The sequence below is a fragment of the Tachyglossus aculeatus genome, unplaced genomic scaffold (assembly GCF_015852505.1).
Source record: "Tachyglossus aculeatus isolate mTacAcu1 unplaced genomic scaffold, mTacAcu1.pri scaffold_12_arrow_ctg1, whole genome shotgun sequence".
Lineage (NCBI taxonomy): Eukaryota > Metazoa > Chordata > Mammalia > Monotremata > Tachyglossidae > Tachyglossus > Tachyglossus aculeatus.
Window position 1 is genome coordinate 720816 of NW_024044858.1, and position 20722 is coordinate 741537.

The 20722-nt window shown below is 60.3% G+C and overlaps 1 protein-coding gene across 4 annotated transcripts in view; it reads left to right on the forward strand.

The window, feature by feature from the left end:
- TLN1 (talin 1) overlaps window positions 1–16946 on the forward strand; it is a 44234-nt gene extending 27288 nt beyond the window's left edge. For 2 of the 4 annotated variants that reach the window (XM_038742540.1, XM_038742542.1), the window contains 26 exons: window positions 37–126; window positions 225–347; window positions 852–995; window positions 2266–2427; window positions 2657–2797; window positions 2944–3125; window positions 3247–3379; window positions 3897–3998; window positions 8316–8486; window positions 8627–8776; window positions 9077–9178; window positions 9337–9456; window positions 9626–9772; window positions 10017–10183; window positions 10667–10850; window positions 10940–11065; window positions 11150–11266; window positions 11397–11582; window positions 11730–11837; window positions 12838–12943; window positions 13479–13603; window positions 13738–13863; window positions 14010–14072; window positions 14463–14645; window positions 15956–16084; window positions 16186–16946. In XM_038742540.1, coding sequence (XP_038598468.1) covers window positions 37–126; window positions 225–347; window positions 852–995; window positions 2266–2427; window positions 2657–2797; window positions 2944–3125; window positions 3247–3379; window positions 3897–3998; window positions 8316–8486; window positions 8627–8776; window positions 9077–9178; window positions 9337–9456; window positions 9626–9772; window positions 10017–10183; window positions 10667–10850; window positions 10940–11065; window positions 11150–11266; window positions 11397–11582; window positions 11730–11837; window positions 12838–12943; window positions 13479–13603; window positions 13738–13863; window positions 14010–14072; window positions 14463–14645; window positions 15956–16084; window positions 16186–16317 — 3519 coding nt within the window. In that variant the 3' untranslated portion in view covers window positions 16318–16946. The remainder of the gene's footprint in view (window positions 1–36; window positions 127–224; window positions 348–851; window positions 996–2265; window positions 2428–2656; window positions 2798–2943; window positions 3126–3246; window positions 3380–3896; window positions 3999–8315; window positions 8487–8626; window positions 8777–9076; window positions 9179–9336; window positions 9457–9625; window positions 9773–10016; window positions 10184–10666; window positions 10851–10939; window positions 11066–11149; window positions 11267–11396; window positions 11583–11729; window positions 11838–12837; window positions 12944–13478; window positions 13604–13737; window positions 13864–14009; window positions 14073–14462; window positions 14646–15955; window positions 16085–16185) is intronic. The other 2 variants (XM_038742541.1, XM_038742543.1) reach the window with 1 other exon arrangement.
- The last annotated feature ends 3776 nt before the right edge of the window (window positions 16947–20722 follow it).

Consider the following 20722-nt stretch of genomic DNA (forward strand, 5'->3'; position numbering starts at 1 on the left):
AGCCCATCTCCTCCTGTTCCCCCCTGCGTCTCTCAGACAGTGCGGGAGCTGCTGGAGAACCCAGTACAACCCATCAATGACATGTCCTACTTCAACTGCCTGGACAGCGTCATGGAGAACTCCAAGGTGAATGTCGGGGGGAGCCGCGCCCCGGAGGCCAGGGACTCAGAGTTGGCTCCTCGGGGAGGGTCGTCGTCCCCCGCTCAGTTGCTCTGTCCTCCCAGGTGCTGGGTGAGGCCATGACTGGGATCTCCCAAAATGCCAAGAACAGCAACCTGCCTGAGTTCGGAGAAGCCATCAGCACAGCCTCCAAGGCTCTCTGCGGTTTCACCGAGGCCGCCGCCCAGGTGAACTAGCCAAAGTGCCCCTGAGAGAGGCCTCCCCTTACTCCTAAGATAGGCCCCTGGCAGCCCCCAAGGATTTTTCCAAACTCCGCTCCCCAGCCCGATTCCGTCCCCTTCCCCCAGCACCCCCCACAAAGCCCTCTTCGTCTATCACCTACCCCAGCTGACCTGAAGTTGCAAAGCTCTCGGCATCCATCGTCCCCCCCGCCCTTTAAACGCCCCCAGACTCGTGCCCACGGTACAGACACCCTCCTAAATCTGCCCCTAGTCATCAGCAGTAGGATTGCTTGAGATCTACCGTGTGCGGGGGTCGCACTAGGCACGAGGAGGACAGACAGACGGTCGGACCCCACCTCTGCCCCCCGAGCCCACAAGAACCCAACGTAGAAGGGAGGGAAGAGGCTTTTCTTAGACCTAATGCCTGCTATCCTGTAGGCTAGCGAACTCCAACTGAGTAGCGACGCGGTTTTGCTCCCTCTGAACCCACTCTGCCGCCTCTTCCCCCAGGCCGCGTATCTGGTCGGCGTCTCGGACCCCAATAGCCAGGCCGGGCAGCAGGGGCTGGTGGAGCCCACCCAGTTCGCCCGCGCCAACCAGGCGATTCAGATGGCGTGCCAGAGCCTGAGCGAGGCGGGCTGCACTCAGGCCCAGGTAAGCGGCGGGGTTGGGGCGGGGAGGGAGAGCGTGAGCCCACTGGTGGGTAGGGACCGTCTCTATATGTTGCCAACTTGTACTCCCCAAGCGCTTAGTACAGTGCTCTGCACACAGTAAGCGCTTAGTAAATGCGATTGATTGACTGAACTGCTGAAGCCAGGAGCTCCCATAACAAGGAAGTGACCAAGGTGATCTGGAGGAGAGGGAAGCTTCCAAATGAGAAGCCGCGTGGCTCAGGGGCAAATCCCGGCTCCACCAATTGTCAGCTGTGTGACTTTGGGCAAGTCACTTCACTTCTCTGGGCCTCAGTGACCTCATCTGTAAAATGGGGATTAAGACCGTGAGCCCCCCCGTGGGACAACCTGATCGCCTTGTAACCTCCCCAGTGTTTAGAACAGTGCTTTGCACATTGTGAGCGCTTAATAAATGCCATCGTTAAACGAGGACAGATCAAATAGACTGTGAGCCCACTGTTGGGTAAGGGACTGTCTCTATATGTTGCCAATTTGTACTTCCCAAGCGCTTAGTACAGTGCTCTGCACAAAGTAAGCGCTCAATAAATACGATTGATGATGATGATGAAATAGGTTCGGATTCTTCAGTCTGGAAAAAGACACAGGCTGAGAAGGGACAGGAGTGAAATGGACACAGGTTTTGGTTAGGGGGAGTCTGGAATTTTTCCCACCACACGGGAGTGATTGGGCCCCCACTGAAGCTAGAGGTTGGGAGGTTCAGGTAAACGAAAGGAGACAGTTCTCGCCGCGGATGGGAAACACCTAGAATTCAATCCCTCAGGGAGTTTGTGGAGCTGAAAATAGCAGCAGGTTCCAAAGGGACTTGGAATTGATATGTTACCAATTTGTACTTCCCAAGCGCTTAGTACAGTGCTCTGCACATAGTAAGCGCTCAATAAATACGATTGATGATGATGATGATGATAAATTTGTGGACGAATGGACTGAGATGGGTCCCTAGGGGGAAAATTAGGGGTGTTGGATCCCTCGCCCTGCAGACGGATGTCCGGGAGGGCAACCATCACATTGTTCCTCTAAAGCACCTTGGTGCCACCGTCAGACTGGGTCATGGGTCGGATGGGCCACCCGTCTGACACCGCGTGATCTTAGGGTCTAGGATACGGCACCCGAGCTGGAGCCAGGCAGGTGGGTAAGGTCTAGGGGACCCAGGGAGTTCGCAGCCATAGCCCCTCAGCAGTTGTGCCTCCGCTCTGCAGATCTCTGTCTGCCTCAGTCTCTCTCACCCCTTCTAGGTCCTCTCTGCTGCCACCATCGTGGCCAAGCACACCTCAGCCCTGTGTAACAGCTGCCGCCTGGCCTCCGCCCGCACCGCCAACCCAACTGCCAAGCGTCAGTTCGTCCAGTCGGCCAAGGAAGTGGCCAACAGCACTGCCAACCTTGTCAAGACTATCAAGGTCCAGCGTCGTTCAGCCCCTTAGCCCCAATCCTCCTAACCTTTGACTCTCCCAGCCCTCCCCCGATCTTTCTCAAACCACTCCATCTTTCCCATCCTCCCTCCCAGCCATCTGGCTCCTGCTCTCCACCTCTGGTCCAGACCTCATTCCCCTTTTCGTCCTCCAATCCTTAATTCCGTCCTTGACCTCAAAAACCCATCCTCAGTGCCGATCTCTGACCCCGCTCCAGGCCCTGGACGGGGCCTTCACCGAAGAGAACCGAGCTCAGTGCCGAGCAGCTACTGCCCCGCTCCTGGAAGCCGTGGACAATCTGAGCGCCTTTGCTGCCAATCCTGAGTTCTCCAGTGTCCCGGCACAGATCAGCCCCGAGGTAAGAGGTCTTGGACGGCATACGGGATGCGGCGGGCCTGCCCCGAATTTGGGTGGGCCGGGGGGCGGTGGGTAGAAGAGAGGGAGGGCGGTGTTAGCCCTCTGGAAGACTCCCCCTCCCCTGTGTGACTTCACCCACCTCCCCAGGGTCGCGCGGCCATGGAACCCATCGTGGTGTCCGCCAAAACGATGCTGGAGAGTGCAGGGGGACTGATTCAAACGGCCCGGGCGCTGGCAGTCAATCCCCGGGACCCCCCTCGTTGGTCGGTGCTGGCCGGACACTCCCGCACCGTCTCCGACTCCATCAAGAAGCTCATCACCAGCATGAGGTGCGTGTGGGTGGGAGGCAGGCGGACGGCAGAGCCTGGCGTTGGGCCCGAGGGGCTGTGCCCAGGCAGAATTGTGCCCGCAGTGGTGAGCCTTGTAACCTGGGGACTCTGGGGTCCGCAGAGACAAGGCTCCCGGGCAGCGGGAGTGTGAAACGGCCATCGCGGCACTGAACAGCTGCCTGCGCGACCTGGACCAGGCTTCCCTCGCTGCCATCAGCCAGCAACTTGCCCCCCGGGAGGGCATCTCCCAGGAGGTATGGGGGAGAAGAGGGGCCCTGGAGAGGCGGCGGAGGGGGGCACAAGGGTAAACTCCAGACAAATGAGGAGAATGTGTATGTGTGTTAGGGTGCCGGGGGGAGAAGGTAAAACAAGAAGAATGTCCAGAAGGGGAAGCTTCAGAGAGGAGTAGTTGGGGAAGCGGGGTGGGTGGGAGGGGGTTGAAAAAAAGATAGGGGAATTCAGGGGAGGTGGGTGTGATGACAGGAAAGTCCCAGGGCCCGGACTCTTCTAGCCCCAGCATCCAGGAAAGGGAATAGATTGAGGAATGGCAGAAGGAGGGAGGGGGTTGGAGGGAAGCTGTAGGAGAGCGGATGGAGTCCCCACAAGCCTACTTTCTTCTTCTCTAATGCCTAACTCCCCGGAGGAAAGGGCTGTCTATCTGCCTCTCCCCTCCCCTCCCCTCAGGCATCCGCCAGTTCTACCCGCTCCCACCCCGGGGATAGTTGGTCGATATCTTTTCTTCCCCTTCTCTCCCCCGACCCCCTGGGCTAGGCCTTGCATACGCAGATGCTGACCGCCGTGCAGGAAATCTCCCACCTCATCGAACCACTGGCCAGTGCGGCCCGGGCGGAGGCCTCCCAGCTTGGACACAAGGTACTCGACGGGCGCCACTTCCCCTCCAACTTTTTGAGGTAGCTCGTCCCTCAGGCCTCCGACAACGCCGGAAAGCTTTCAGTCAGGGCCCAGTGGACTCCTGGAAATGGCTCGCTGAAGTCCGTCCTTTCCCACTCCCCATCCCTTCTCCAATTCCTGCTCCCTTTTTACCTCTGCACTCGAAACGAAGGGTTGTCGCCTACGACACAGATGCATTTCTGCCCAGGCTAAGGGTAACGTACCGCTCCCCCCAAGCCCAGCAGCCTCCTCGGGCGGGAGGGGTGGCCGGGAGGGAGTGGGAGAGGAAAAAAAGAGGAAGGAAGTGACCCAAGCTGCAGAACTCCGCGGTGCCGTCCGCCTTCAAGAAGGATCCAACTCCGTTGGGGAGCTCATCTGCTCCCAACCACCATCTCTCAAATCTTCCTCTCCAGCCCTGGCCTCTCTTCTTCTCTACAATTTGGCATTTCCTCCTGCCCTCAGGACGTCTGTACTTGAACGTCCTGCCGACACCTCAAACTCAACACGTCCAAAGCGGCACTTGGCTTCCCTCCCAAACTCTCTCCACTCTCCGGCTTTTCCATCACCGTTGACAACGCCACTGTCCTCCCTGCCTCACATGCCCACAACCCTGGCATTACCCTTGACTCATTCATTCCTTAAACTTGTTCTAGTCAGCTCCCAAATCCTTCCAGTCCAGAATCTGCTGCTTCCTCTCCATCCAAACTGTTACCACGCTGGTCCGAGCGTTGTCATATCCCGTCGTCTCTGACCTCCCTGCGTCCACCCACCCCCATGGCCGATCCAGACTTCACTGCGTTGCCTGGATCATTTTTCTGATAGCGCATTCTGTGCACATCTCCCCAACGCCCCAGAAACTTAAAATGGTTGCTGTCCATCTCCACATCAAACAGGAACACCTGACCATCAATCAGTCAGTGGTATTTATTGAGCGCTTACTGTGTGCAGAGCATAGGCTTTAATAGACTCAATCAGCTCTCTGTCCTCTAGCTATCCTCGTTCCTCTCCCACTACATTCATTCATTCATTCAATCGTATTTATTGAGCGCTTACTGTGTGCAGAGCACTGTACTAAGCGCTTGGGAAGTACAAGTTGGCTACATTTCAACCTGCACAGTTTGGTCCCCTAAGAACACCCTACTCATTGTGCCTCGTTCTCATCTCTCTCATTACTTGTTCACACCCTCCCTCCTGCTTACAGCTCCCTCCCCTTTCATGTCTGGCAGATCATCGACAAAGCCCTTTTATTAATTAATCGTATTTATTGCACTCAACTACGTGCAGAGCAATGTACTAAGTGCTTGGGTAAGTACAATACGACAGAATTAGCAGACATGTTCTTTGCCCATAACAATTACAGTCTAGAGGGAAAGACAGACAGTAACACGCCCTTAGAACAGTGTCTGGCCCATAGTAAGTGCTTAACAAGTACCGTCATTATTATTATAGTAAGCGCTTAACAAATACCATCATTAGTTAGTATCAATAACAAGTTGTTGCCAACTTGTACTTCCCAAGCTCTTAGTACAGTGCTCTGCACACAGTAAGCACTCAATAAATATGATTGATTGATTGATCAATAATAATAATGATGGTATTAAGCACTTACTGTGGGCCAGGCACTGTTCTATGGAAGTGTTAATGTTATTATTATCAGTAATAGTAAAGATATTTACACAAGTGCTGTGGGGTTGAGGGTGGGACAAATATCAAATGCCCAAAGGTCACAGATCCAAGCGCACAGATGACTCAGAAAGGAGAGCAAGCTAGGGAAAAGAGGGCTTTAATCGAGGAAGCCCTCTTGGAGGAGATGTGACCTTAACAATGCTTTGAAGGTGGAATGAGTGGTGATCTGGCGTATATGGGCGGGGAAGGATGTGGAAAAGGAGCCGGCAGCGAGATAGACAAGAGCGGGGCACGGTGAGTAAGCTGGAGCTACAGGAGTCGAGTGTGCGGGCCGGGCTGTAGTAGGAGATAAACGAGGGGAGGTAGGATGGGGCAAGCAGATTGAGTGCTTTAAAGCCAATGATAAAGAGTTTCTATTTGATGTGAAGGTGGATGTGCAGTCATTGGAGGTTCTTGAGACATGGGGAGACAGGGACTGAATGTCGTTGATAAATGATTCGTGCAGCAAAGTGAAGAATCGATTTGAGTTGGGAGAGACAGGAGGCCGGGAGGTCAGTGAGGAAGCGGATGCGGTTGTCAAGGTGGAATGGGATAAGTGGTTGGAGCTTGCCAAATCCAACGGCTCCTACTCTATCCTAATCCTCCTCGACCTCTCAGCTGCCTTCGACACTTCTCCCCCGTCTCCTCAACACGCTACCCAACCTCGGCTTCACAGACTCCGTCCTCTCTTGGTTCTCCTCTTATCTCTCCGGCCGTTCATTCTCGGTCTCTTTTGCGGGCTCCTCCTCCCCCTCCCATCCCCTTACTGTAGGGGTTCCTCAAGGTTCAGTGCTTGGTCCCCTTCTGTTCTCGATCTACACTCACTCCCTTGGTGAACTCATTCGCTCCCGCAGCTTCAGCTATCATCTCTACGCTGATGGCACCCAAATCTACATCTCTGCCCCTGCTCTCTCCCCCTCTCTCCAGGCTCGGGTCTCCTCCTGCCTTCAGGACATCTCCATCTGCATGTCTGCCCACCATCTAAAACTCAATATGTCCAAGACTGAACTCCTTATCTTCCCTCCCAAACCCTGCCCTCTCCCTGACTTTCCCGTCACTGTAGACGGCACTACCATCCTTCCCGTCCCACAAGCCCGCAACCTTGGCGTCATCCTTGACTCCGCTCTCTCGTTCACCCCTCAAATCCGATCTGTCACCAAAACCTGCCGGTCTCACCTCCGCAACATCGCCAAGATCCGCCCTTTCCTCTCCATCCATACCGCTACCCTGCTCATTCAAGCTCTCACCCTATCCCGTCTGGACTACTGCATCAGCCTCCTCTCTGATCTCCCATCCTCCTGTCTCTCCCCACTTCAATCCATACTTCACGCTGCTGCCCAGATCATCTTTGTGCAGAAACGCTCTGGGAATGTCACTCCCCTTTTCAAAAATCTCCAGTGGCTACCAGTCAACCTATGCATCAAGCAAAAACTCCTCACTCTCGGCTTCAAGGCTGTCCATCACCTCGCCCCCTCCTACCTCACCTCCCTTCTCTCCTTCTCCAGCCCAGCCTGCACCCTGCGCTCCTCTGCCGCTCACCTCCTCACTGTACCTCGTTCTCACCCGTCCCGCCGTCGATCCCCGGCCCACGTCCTCCCCCTGGCCTGGAATGCCCTCCCTCTGCCCATCCGCCAAACTAGCTCTCTTCCTCCCTTCAAAGCCCTACTGAGAACTCACCTCCTCCAGGAGGCCTTCCCAGACTGAGCCCCCTTTTTCCTCTCCTTCTCCCCATCCCCCCCACCCTACCTCCTTCCCCTCCCCACAGCACCTGTATATATGTTTGTACAAATTACTCTATTTTACTTGTACATATTTACTATTCTATTTATTTTGTTAATGATGTGCATCTAGCTTTACTTCTATTTATTCTGATGACTTGCTTGACACCTGTTCACGTTTTGTTTTGTTGTCTGTCTCCCCCTTCTAGACTGTGAGCCTGTTGTTGGGTAGGGACCGTCTCTATATGTTGCCAACTTGGACTTCCCAAGCGCTTAGTACAGTGCTCTGCACCCAGTAAGCGCTCAATAAATACGATTGAATGAATGAATGGTGGTAGTTTGGATTAGGAGAGGAAGGGCGGATTTTAGCAATGTGGTGAAGGCAGACCCAACAGGATTTGGTGATAGATGGAATATGTGGGTGGAACGAGAGAGATGAGTCGAGGACAAGGCCAAGTTTACAGGCTTGTGAAGTAGGTTGGGTAGTGGTGTTGGGAAAGACACGGGGAGGCCAGGGTTTGGGTGGGAAGATGAGTTTAAAATCACATCTCCAGGAAGCCTTCCCTGACTAATCTCTCATCTTCCCCAGCCTCTTGCCTCATCCACACACTTGGGTCTGTACTCCTAAGTACTTAGGTGTTCGCCCCACCCCACCACCCCGCTGCACTTATGTACGTATCCTTATGCTCTGTAGTTCCCTGTGCCTTGAATTTATTGTTATACCTGCCTCCCCACTAAATTGGAAGCTCCTTGAGGGCAAGAATTGGGTCTGCTTCCTCTGTTGTACTCTCCCGAGCAATCAGTGCGGTGCTTTGTGCAGAATAAGCTCTTAATAAATACCATTGATTGATTGATGCTGTGGGGGCAAACCTCAGTCTGGCCAGGCCGACCTCTGACCCCTGACCTCTTCCTTTAGGTGTCCCAGATGGCTCAGTACTTTGAACCGTTGACCCTGGCAGCTGTGGGGGCGGCCTCCAAGACCCAGAGCCACCCGCAGCAGATGGCATTGCTGGACCAGAGTAAGACCTTGGCCGAGTCTGCCCTGCAGCTGCTCTACACCGCCAAGGAGGCCGGAGGCAACCCCAAGGTGAGGCGAGTTGGGGGCAAGCTAACCAGAGTAAGGGGAGGGGACAGGATGTGGCGGGGAGTTGAGGGAGGGCCGAGGGATTGGGGCAACCCGGAGGCTTCACTCCCTACTCCCTCTCTCTTCGTCTTCCTCCTCGACAGCAGGCCGCCCATACTCAGGAGTCCCTAGAAGAGGCCGTGCAGATGATGACGGACGCCGTGGAGGACCTGACCGCCACACTGAACGAGGCCGCCAGTGCTGCCGGGGTGGTGGGGGGCATGGTGGATTCCATCACCCAGGCCATCAACCAGGTTTGAGGCCAGATACGCGGTGGGGACCCTGACGTGGGGGGAGGTTGGACCCGGAGAAGGAGCGTGGGGGGCCCGAGGGGGCATGGAGTGGACACGAGGCAGGCCCGAACATGGTGGGGCGCCCAGGCTCGATTGGTTCGCGTATTGGAGGAGAGATCTACTGCATCTACCTAATACCCTCCACAGGGTCACGGTGGGAATGGGGTTGGCTTTTGTGTCTCCCTTTCACTGTCACACACACACAAACACACTCATGCACACATGCACGCAACCCACATGCGCATCCCTCTCCCCCTCCAGTTGGACGAAGGGCCAATGGGTGAGCCAGACGGGTGCTTCGTGGACTACCAGACGACGATGGTGCGGACAGCCAAGGCTGTGGCGGTCACTGTGCAGGAGATGGTGAGTGGCGTGAGGACCGCCCTTGGCCCCGGATGCGGTCTCCCGGTGGGGATGTTGGAGAGGGGCGGGGAGCGGTAGGATGGTCGGTGGAAGGGAGAAAGACGTGACCTGTGGCAAGGGATCTCTGACAAGGTCCCTCCCCCCGTCCTCTTCTCCAGGTGACCAAGTCCAGCAGCAATCCTGAGGAGCTGGGCCCTCTGGCCAACCAGCTGACCAGCGACTACGGTTACCTGGCCTCGCAGGCCAAGCCGGCCGCCATGGCCGCCGAGAACGAGGAGGTAACGGTCGCCCAAGGGGCAGCGGTACACGCCGTGGGCTCTCGCCACGTCTTTCGATCCCGTATCCCCCCCCACGTTCCCCTTGTGTGCGGCGTCTTCCCCCGTTTACCTCCCGGAGTCTCCGCTGTTGCCTGCGTGACACTCTTTCCCCCCCTTCCCCTCTGCCCAGATCGGTGCCCACATCAAGCACCGGGTGCAGGAGCTGGGCCACGGCTGCGCTGCTCTGGTCACCAAAGCCGGTGCCCTGCAGTGCAGCCCCAGCGATGCCTACACCAAGAAGGAGCTCATGGAGTGTGCCCGCCGTGTCTCCGAAAAGGTGAGGCCTCCCCGGGGTGCCCTTCGCCCCTCCCTAGGTCACCCGTCCCTCCCGCCCTCTTGCTCGGGGCATTGGTTGCCCAGAAGACCAAGCCCCGGGCCCCCTCTCAGCCCACACACCTCTTCCTGTCGATTCTGCGCTGGGGACCCATCAATTTGTACTTCCCAAGCGCTTAGTCCAGTGCTCTGCGCCCAGTAAGCGCTCAATAAATACGATTGATGATGATGATGATGACACTCCCTAGGTGTCCCACGTCCTGGCGGCGCTCCAGGCCGGGAACCGCGGCACCCAGGCCTGCATCACGGCCGCCAGCGCCGTTTCCGGCATCATCGCCGACCTCGACACCACCATCATGTTCGCCACGGCCGGCACGCTGAATCGCGAAGGCGCGGAAACCTTTGCTGACCACCGGTGCGGGAAGGGCTGGGCGGGGGCGGCTCGGGGAAGGGCTAGGAGAGTGGGGTGCCGTCAGTAGGCCGGTGGCATTTATTGAGCCCTTACGGCGTGCAGAGCGCTTTACCGAGTGCCAGGGAAAGTACGGTATAACCGAGTTGGCGGTCACGGTACCCTGCCCACGGTGGAGTTTACGGTCTAGAGGTGGGGACAGACGTTAAAATAAATCCTGGCCGTGCACCTATGTGCTGTGGGGCGGAGTTGGGGGTGATGAAAGGGTACAAATCCGAAGGGAGGGGAAATCAATCAATCGTATTTATTGAGCGCTTACTGTGTGCAGAGCACTGTACTGAGCGCTTGGGAAGTGCAAGTTGGCAACATATAGAGACGGCCCCTACCCAACAGCGGGCTCACAGTCTAAAAGGGGGAGAAACGGGGGCTTAGTCGGGGAAGGGTACGGGGAGGAAAGGTGCTCTGACCTCCCACCTCCCTCCCTGGCAGGGAAGGTATCCTGAAAACAGCGAAAGCGCTCGTGGAGGACACCAAGGTCCTGGTCCAGAACGCAGCAGCCAGCCAGGAGAAGCTGGCACAGGCTGCCCAGTCGTCAGTGGGGACCATCACCCGCCTGGCTGAGGTTGTCAAGCTGGGTGCCGCCAGCCTGGGGGCTGAGGACCCCGAGACCCAGGTATCCTCTCCCCAGCTGCCCGAGCCCCCGGCGCCAGCCCCGGGAGACCCCAGCCCCGCCCAGACTCTCCTTCCCGCCCCCCCGTCCAGGTTGTCCTGATCAACGCAGTGAAGGATGTGGCCAAAGCGCTCGGCGACCTCATCAGTGCCACCAAAGCCGCAGCCGGGAAAGCGGGGGATGACCCTGCCGTCTGGCAGCTCAAGAACTCCGCCAAGGTAAGGGGGGTGGGGTACGGGGGGAGCGGCGAGAAGGCCAGGCCCCCGCCTTGACTTTCCCGTTCTCCCTCGGCCGCCCTCCAGGTGATGGTGACCAACGTGACGTCGCTCCTGAAGACGGTGAAGGCGGTGGAGGACGAGGCCACCAAGGGCACCCGAGCGCTGGAGGCCACAACGGAGCACATCCGGCAGGAGCTGGCGGTGAGGGAGGGGCTCAGGTTGGCGGGGAAGGGCTCGGGCGTCCGCCGACGGCCCCATGGCCACTGCCCGTCTTAGCCCGTTGATGGCCTAGTGATGGCCCCTTCTTGTCTCGTCACTCCACGGCCCTCAGGTGTTCTGCTCCTCAGAGCCCCCTGCCAAGACCTCCACCCCGGAGGATTTTATTCGCATGACCAAAGGCATCACCATGGCAACGGCCAAGGCCGTCGCTGCCGGTAACTCCTGTCGCCAGGAGGATGTCATCGCCACGGCCAACCTCAGCCGGCGGGCCATCGCGGACATGCTGCGGGCCTGCAAGGTGAGGGCTGGTTTGGGGGGAGTGTGGCGGCGCGGAGGGAGGGGTCCTTTGCTTCAGACGGGGCCCGCAAAAGCGCGGGCGCCCGGGACGGGCAGGGGGGCACGGGCCCCGTGAGACCGGCGGCTAATAATGTGGGGACGGGGACAGGAGGCCGCTTACCATCCTGAGGTGGCTCCTGAGGTGCGACTCCGCGCCCTGCACTACGGTCGGGAGTGCGCCAACGGCTACCTGGAACTGTTGGACCACGTGCTACTGGTGAGTGAAAGGCCCCCCTTCACCCCACTAGGCTCCCCGGCCCCCCCGACCGTCTCCGGCCCAGTCTGCCCCGGGGTCGGTGACCCCAGGCTTTCCCCGGATCCCTCCGACTCGACGGATTCGCTCCCCGACGGTTAGGACCGTTGGCCCCGTAGGCAACCCCTCTCCCCTCCTTGCCGTCTGCCCCTCCCCGGAAAGATCGACTCTGACCCGCCCGAAGTCTTGAGGAGCCATACGTGGTGCTTCTGTGGCCCGGCACCCGACGGGCCCTGGGTAGTTCGAGTCCCCCTTCCCCTCTCCATCGTCATCCTCATTATCGCCAGTCCCTACTGGGAACAGAACAGGAAATGTAGGAAATGTACAGAAGAAGACACGATTCCCCCACCTTCTAGTTCTTGTTACGGCGTTCGTTTCGCGCTCGGTAGGTTCCAAGCATTGTTGCAAGTACTGAGGGGGATACGAGTCAATCAGATCGGACACGGGGCCCGTCCCACGTGGGGGCCCACGGGCTAAATAGGAGGGATACGAAGCCACCGATGCGGGTTGAGATAATATATGTAAAGACGAGGCCCCCGTGAACAAATACGTCGGTAGCAAATCGAAAGATCAGCCGCGAGTGCTGAAGTGGCCGGCGGGCCGGGGAGGTCGGGGGGTAGAGCAAGCAGCGTTTCCTAGAGGGAGGTGGCTCTCCTCCACGCTCCTAGTTTCTCTTTCCCCTTCCCCCTCTCCTCCCTTACTCTTTATCTCCTCTCTTTCCATTTCCCTCGGTCCCCTTCCCTGCCAGCCGGTGAGTGACAGCTCCTGCCCACACGCCGGGGCTGGGTGTGTGGGGGTGTGCGTGTGTGGAGTTTGCGTGTGCGAGCATGCACGTACTTACTTGAGCCGGGAGAGAAGCACGCTGACCGGGTGGAGCTAACCTGGGAAGGGGCCGTCCCGGGGACGGAGCGTCGGGGTGGTTGACCCCGGTCATCCTGAATTCCGGCCCTCTGGACCCCCCCAGACCCTGCAGAAGCCAAGCCCGGAACTGAAGCAGCAGCTGACGGGACACTCAAAGCGTGTAGCGGGCTCCGTCACTGAGCTCATCCAAGCCGCCGAAGCCATGAAGGGTGAGGACGTACGAGGGGAGGCAGAGCGGGACCGAGATGGGCAGGAAGACCCCGGTGGGAAAACGGGACGGTGGGGAAGGAGACGCGGGGGACCCCGGCAGCCTTCGTCACTCACCGTGGTCTCCAACCGAGCGATCCTAGCCGCCTCTGGTTGCCTTCAGTGGCCTCAAGATGGGGGAGACTGTGAGCCCAATGTTGGGTAGGGACTGTCTCTATATGTTGCCAATTTCTACTTCCCAAGCGCTTAGTACAGTGCTCTGCACATAGTAAGCGCTCAATAAATACGATTGATGATGATGATGATGCGGGGGTGGCCGGCTCTGGGTGGCTTGAAGTTTGGCCGGCTCCTCGGCAACTCCATCGGAGCCCGGGCCCGCCCACCCAACCCCATCCGGGTGAAGGAGCTGACCTCCCTCCGGAGGATTCCCTTCAGGTCGCCGACGGGCTCAGCCTCGTGGGCAGACGGGAGCGAGAGGGGGTCTCCGCCCTCGGAGATCCTCCGGGGCGCCTTCACGCGGTCCTGTTCCCGTCCCAGGCACGGAGTGGGTGGACCCCGAGGACCCCACCGTCATCGCCGAGAACGAGCTCCTCGGAGCCGCCGCCGCCATCGAGGCTGCCGCCAAGAAGCTAGAGCAGCTGAAGCCGCGAGCCAAGCCCAAGGTCAGCTCCCGAGGCCCGCCCGCCCGCCGCTCCCGCTTCCCCGGGCCAAGGGCCCGCTCACCCCCGGCCCGGGAGGGCCCTCCTCCCCGTCTCCCCACCGCCCTCAGTCTCCGCCCCCCTTCTTCCCGCCTCAGGAAGCAGACGAGTCCCTGAACTTCGAGGAACAGATCCTGGAGGCGGCCAAGTCCATCGCCGCAGCCACCAGCGCCCTGGTGAAGGCGGCGTCGGCTGCCCAGAGGGAGCTGGTGGCCCAAGGGAAGGTGAGTGAGGGCGCTTAGCTCAGGCCCGCGGGCGTGGGGCCGGGCACCGCGTTCGGGACGGGCCCGCACCCGGGGTTCCCGGATCGGAACCGCGAAGGGGCGGGGACGGGGGCGACCGGCGTCTCAAGCGGCTTCCACCCCAATAGGTCGGCGCCATCCCAGCCAACGCCCTGGATGACGGACAGTGGTCACAAGGCCTCATTTCCGCCGTGCGTATCGGAGCGACTTCTCCCGCCGGGGAGAGGGCTTTGCGTATCGGGGGGCGTCCGTGTGGAAGGGACTGCTCGACTGTCCCTCGGGAAGTATAGAATTCAAAGTCGGGAGCTCAGTCTAATGGGGAAGCCGGGTGCCGGGAAGCGTGAGATGAAAGAATCGACCAAATGAATGCCTCAGAAAATCAACGGACGGTTCCTGGGCACCGACGTGGCCGGTGGGAGGGCGCGATTAGGGGACGGGGATGGCGCTGCCTTTTTGGAAGGGAAGAAGGAGGTGGCTCGGTGCGGCTAAGGATGAGGGTGGTCCTCGGGAGGACCCCGATGGAGTTAGGGCCGGGTCGAATCGAGGGGGTTTGGCCCCCTCAGCCCCCATCTCCCCCCCAGGCCCGGATGGTGGCGGCGGCCACCAACAACCTGTGTGAGGCAGCCAATGCGGCTGTGCAGGGCCACGCCAGCCAGGAGAAGCTCATCTCCTCCGCCAAGCAGGTGGCCGCCTCCACCGCCCAGCTGCTGGTGGCCTGCAAAGTCAAGGCAGACCAGGACTCGGAAGCCATGAAGCGGCTCCAGGTGAGGCCCCGCCCCGTGCCCCCCATCCCCGATAGCCCATCTTCCCCGGCTCCCTCTCCCTCCCGCGCCGTCTCCGCACTCGGATCTGTGACCCTTGGGCGTTCGGTGGTCGCCCCGCCTTCACCCCGCAGCACTTGTGTACCTACTTATAAATCACCGATTATAAATCATCTAGCGTCTCCCCCCCTCCAGACTGTAAGCTCGTGGGTAGAGAACGTGTCTTCAAACTGTTGTACGGGGCTCTCCCAAGCACTTAGTACGGTGCTCTGCACACAGTAATCAATCAATCAATCAATCAGTCGTATTTATTGAGCGCTTACTGTGTGCAGAGCACTGTACTAAGCGCTTGGGGAGTCCAAGTTGGCAACATATAGAGACGGTCCCTACCCAACAGTGGGCTCACAGTCTAGAAGGGGGAGACAGAACAAAACCAAACATGCTAACAAAATAAAATAAATAGAATAGGTAGGTACAAGTAAAATAAATAGAGTAATAAATCTGTACAAACATATATACATATATACAGGTGCTGTGGGGAAGGGAAGGAGGTAAGATGCGGGTGATGGAGAGGGGGACAAAGGGGAGAGGAAGGAAGGGGCTCAGTCTGGGAAGGCCTTCTGGAGGAGGTGAGCTCTCAGTAAGCCCTCAATAAATTCCACTGATTGATTGATTGATTGATTAGCAGTTCCTCTAAGGTGTCTTTCCCCCCCAGAGAAGGACTTGGGAGGCCACCCAGTCCGACTCCCCATCGTCGTCCCCCCGTCCCCTGCAGGGACTCTAGTCGTCAGGCCAGTTCAGCCGGTTCATTCAATCGTATTTACCGAGCGCTTACTGTGCGCAGAGCACCGTGCTAAGCACTTGGGAAGGACAACTCAGCAACGGACGGAGACGGCCCCTACCCAACAGCGGGCTCACGGTCTAGGAGGGGGAGACAGGCAACAAAACACGGAGACGGGTGTCAAAATCGTCAGAACAAATAGAATTAAAGCTGTATCCACATCGTCAACAAAATAAATAGAATAGTAAATATGTACAAATATATACAAGTGCTGTGGGGAGGGGAAGGAGGTAAGGCTGGTGGGGAGGAGAGGAAAAAGGGGGCGCAGTCTGGGAAGGCCTCCTGGAGGAGGTGAGCTCTCAGTAGGGCTTTGAAGGGACGAAGAGGGGTCTCTTCTCCCCAGCCTGCCTCACGTCCCCCCGTCCGCCCCCCAGGAATGATCAGATAAATAGCCTTTCCCCTAAAAGTACCCGCTTTCAGCCCAGCCGTTCCCTCACCCATTCCCGCTTTCTTCGCCCCCCGCCCACCCCAGGTTGCTGGCAACGCGGTGAAGCGAGCCTCGGATAACCTGGTGAAAGCAGCCCAGAAGGCAGCGGCCTTCGAGGACCAGGAGAACGAGACGGTCGTGGTGAAGGAGAAGATGGTTGGGGGCATTGCCCAGGTGAGGACCCCGGGCTAGCCTGGGGGGCTACTCCGCGGGCTTCCTTGCCTCCCTCCCGGGACTGAGCCCGGTTTCCCCCCCCGCAACCCCCGCCCCCCCAGATCATCGCAGCCCAGGAGGAGATGTTGCGGAAGGAGCGGGAGCTGGATGAGGCCCGAAAGAAGCTGGCCCAGATCCGGCAGCAGCAGTACAAGTTCCTACCCTCAGAGCTACGGGATGAGAGTCAGCACTGAGCACAGGCCGCGCTGGGCCACCCCTTCTATTTAATACAGACCCCGATGACGACCAGTGCCCCTCTTGGCTGGCCCCGCTCACCCCCTCCCTCCCGCGCCCTCCCCTCCAAGCGCCCGGAGACATCGACCAAAGCTTTTTGTGCCACAATCTGCTGTTAAGGCCGGGGGACTCGTCCCCCGTATAACCGTGCACAGGCCCCGCGCCTCCCCGAAGTGCCTACCCCCCGGTTTGGGCCCGGCCTCGGCCCCTACTGCACTACTCCCCCCCCCCCCCCCAAGTGCCTTTATGTCCTAGGGCTCAAAGCCCTTTGAGCAAGAGACCCAGTCCCCAAGACCACCCCCCCACCCCAAGTGCCTACCCCCAGAGTATTAACGCGCCCAGAGTATTAACGCTGCTGCAGCTACCTCCGGTTCCTCGGACTCTGGCCAAAGAAGCCTGGAGGCTTTGCTGAAAGGCGAGGAGGGGAGATGGGTGTCCCCCCCTCCCCGCCGCCCCCTTTCCCCCTACTGCCCACCAGCCTTGGCTCTGCTCTGCCCCGTTTTGATACTGTGTTCCCTTGGGATTGTGAATCCACGGGGGATGCTTCTTCTCCCTGAAATCAGTTGTGCCTCATTAAAGGTGTACCCCGACCTGGTTCGTCCTGGTGTCTGCCGCTGTAGCCTTTGCCTCCGGCCGGGCAGGGAATGAGGGAGAAGAGGCGGAACTAGGCTACGGAAGGGACCTGTCTCCGGGCCGTCCCCGTGTCTCCCCACCTCAGGGAGAAGGGGTACAGCAGCCCCCTGAGATCCTGGGCCGGGGGCCGGGCCTGGAGCCTTCCCCTCCCTCCCTCTGACCCGTCGGTCGCCTCCACCGGCTCCAAACAGACCGGGGGGCCGTGGGGCGGGACGGCTGGGTCACTGGGACCCCCTTTGAAACCGCTAAGCAGGCTCACCGTTCCCGCTCCAACCCAGAGCTCCACCAGGAGAAAGGCACTGAGGCATTTCGGAGCCTACGGGTCCCAGGACCAGCTTCCCCTATCCCGCGGGAGGTGTTCCCAGCCCAGGGGACCTCGGCCTCCTCGGGTCCCACGTCCCGTGGCCCGAGACGCTGCTGCCGCCGTTGCCGCTCTCGCATCCCGACCCACCCCAGCCTCACGGCCGCGGCCCCCGGCCCTGCCTGGGCAGCCCTCTCTCGTGCTCCGGATCTGCCCGTTTCTCCCTCCTCGATTATTGCCAAATATGGCCTCTGCGCAGAGCACGGGCTAGACCCCCTCCTGCTAGCTCCAGCTCCATCCCCGCCGGTGGAGATGGCCTTCTGTCCCTCCGGGCCCGTGAGGAAGGACGGGGAGACAGGAGATTGTCCGGGCCGGAGGACGGTCCCCTCCGACAGGCCAGGGAGTTGGATCGCGCTCTAGAGGGATGGGGGAGAGCGCAAGAGGCGAGGGGTTGTAAACTGCAGCCGAGGGACGAGGAACTAGAAAAGCCCGACAAGGGGAAGTGGAAGATGCTGACGAGGAGAAGTGAGAACGGGCCCCGGCGGCAGGAATCTGTGCCCGGGAGCCTAATGGCGATACCTGCCAATGGAAGCGGGCCAGGGCTGGCGAGGCTCCTTATTTTTAGGTAACATCTTTGGCTTGAGGCGGTAGGGCAAGGCAGAGCTTGCAAGAGCGAGCAGGAGGCTGGTGGTTGGGCAGGTCGGCTTAATCCTTTACCCTTCGGTGTCCCCAGCATGGTGGACCCAGAACCCCCACCCCCCCATCCCCTGCCCTGTTCGCGGGTGGGCCTGCGGCCGTGGGGCCGATGACCCACGCCGGGGCTCCTCTTCCTCTCGGCTCTCTCGCCCGCCCCATCCCCTCAAGGCCCGCCTCTCAATCAATCAATCAATCGTATTTATTGAGCGCTTACTGTGTGCGGAGCACTGTACTAAGCGCTTGGGGAGTACAAGTTGGCCTCTCCCAGTCCCAGCTTGTCGGGGTCAGGCAGCCCCCACCTGGGTGGTGAAAGCTCGGCTCCTGGGCAGGGGAGGGGGCTTCCTCGGGGAGGGCCCGGGGTGCTCGTCTGCTGGGCCAGGAACGTCCTCCCAGAATTGCAAGGGAAGAGAGGAAAGGCTTCAGGGGGCAGGTGATTCCAAGGGGAAGGGGGTTCCTAGGGGCAGGGGGCTCCAAGGAGAAGGAAGCTCCAAGGAGAAGGGGGCTTCCAAGGGGCAGAGGGCTCCAAGGAGAAGGGGGCTTCCAAGGGGCAGAGGGCTCCAAGGAGAAGGAGGCTCCAAGGGGAAGAGGGGTCCAGGGGCAGGGGCTCCAAGGGGCAGGGAGCTCCAAGGAGAAGGGGGCTCCTAGGGGAAGAGGGGTCCAAGGGGCAGGGGGCTCAGAGGGGCAGGGGATTCCAAGGGGAAAGGGGTTCCAAGGGGCAGGGGGTTTCAAGGGTCAGGGGGCTCCAAGGAGACGGAGGCTCCAAGGAGAAGGGGGCTTCCAAGGGGCAGAGGGCTCCAAGGAGAAGGGGGCTCCAAGGGGAAGAGGGGTCCAGGGGCAGGGGGCTCCAAGGAGAAGGGGGTTCAAAGGGGCAGGGGGCTCCAAGGAGAAGGGGGCTCAAAGGGGCAGGGGGCTCCAAGGAGAAGAGGGCTCCAAAAGGGGCAGAGGGGTCCAAGGAGAAGGGGGCTCCAAAGGGAAGAGGGGTCCAAGGGGAAAGGGGTTCCAAGGGGCAGGGGGCTCCAAGGAGAAGGAGGCTCCAAGGAGAAGGGGGCTTCCAAGGGGCAGAGGGCTCCAAGGAGAAGGGGGCTCCAAGGAGAAGGGGGCTCAAAGGGGCAGGGGGCTCCAAGGAGAAGAGGGCTCCAAAAGGGGCAGAGGGGTCCAAGGAGAAGGGGCTCCAAAGGGAAGAGGGGTCCAAGGGGAAAGGGGTTCCAAGGGGCAGGGGGCTCCAAGGAGAAGGAGGCTCCAAGGAGAAGGGGGCTTCCAAGGGGCAGAGGGCTCCAAGGAGAAGGGGGCTCCAAGGAGAAGGGGGCTCAAAGGGGCAGGGGGCTCCAAGGAGAAGGGGGCTTCCAAGGGGCAGAGGGGTCCAAGGGGCAGGGGGCTCCAAAGGGAAGAGAGGTCCAAAGGGAAGAGGGGCCCAAGGGGAAGGGGGCTCCAAAGGGAAGGGGGGGTCCAAGGGGAAGGGGGCTCCACGGGGCAGAGGGCTCAGAGGGGCAGGGGGCTCCAAAGGGAAGAGGGGTCCCAGGGGAAGGGGGCTCCCAGGGGCAGGGAGCTCCAAGGAGACGGGAGCTCCAAGGGGAAGCGGGGTCCAAGGGGCAGGGGGCTTCAAAGGGAAGAGGGGTCCAAGGGGCAGGGGGCTCAGAGGGGCAGGGGGCTCCAAAGGGAAGAGGGGTCCAAGGGGAAGGGGGCTCCACGGGGCAGGGGGGTCAGAGGGGCAGGGGGCTCCAAAGGGAAGAGGGGTCCAAGGGGAAGGGGGCTCCACGGGGCAGGGGGGTCAGAGGGGCAGGGGGCTCCAAAGGGAAGAGGGGTCCACGGGGAAGGGGGCTCCAAAGGGGAGAGGGCTCAGAGGGGCAGGGGGCTCCAAAGGGAAGAGGGGTCCAAGGGGCAGGGGGCTCCCGGGGGCAGGGAGTTCTGGGACACACACCGACCTTGGGGGCGGGGGGGGAAGATGGAGGGGGCACCCAGAATCCCAGCCGTTCCCAACTCCGTGAGGCCTCCCTCCCCCACCCCCCACCCCCGGCCCCCCGTGGCGCGGCAGGCCCCTCCTCCATCCCGCCTCCCCGCCAGGAATGCACCCAAAAAAGGGGCGAAAAGACATTTCCGCGCAGACTTGGGTCGGGGCAGGGGCGGGCTGAGAAACGAGGGGCGGGGGGGCGCTGGCCACCGCCCGGGGGAGGACTCCGGGCCTCCTCCTCCTCCTCCGGGAAGGAAGGAGACAGGGAGAGGCCCGGAGGACAGAGCGGTGTCTGATGGCGGGGCCCCCCGAGGAAGGATGATGGATGAAGGAGTTTGTATCGGGGGGAGTGGGGCTGGGGGTCCTCCCTCCGGTTGCGGCCCTGGGGCTTGGGGCTGGGTCCTGGAGGGGGGTGGGAGCACCTGGGGAAACGGAGGCCGGAGAGATGAGCCCCCCGACCCCCGGGGCCCGACCCTCTTTCCCCCTCCCCACCCTGGAGGCGGCCATCCGATCCGCGGAGGGAGGGTTTCACTGGGGAAATCTAAATTAAGGAAGGCGGCTGCCGCTGTCGGGGGGCAGGAAAGGGGGTCTTGCCTCCCAGGGTGCTGGCCCGCCCCCGGCAGCGCCCAGCCAGCTGCTCTGAGCTCACGCCTCGAAAATAACCCCCAGGGCCGGGCCGCAGCTGCCCCCGGTCACTCACCCTGGAGACCCCGGGTCCCGCCCCACGACTAACCCTCCCTCTTGCCCCCAGGGCCTCGACCTCCCCACAGCCCCCTCTGTCCCTCCC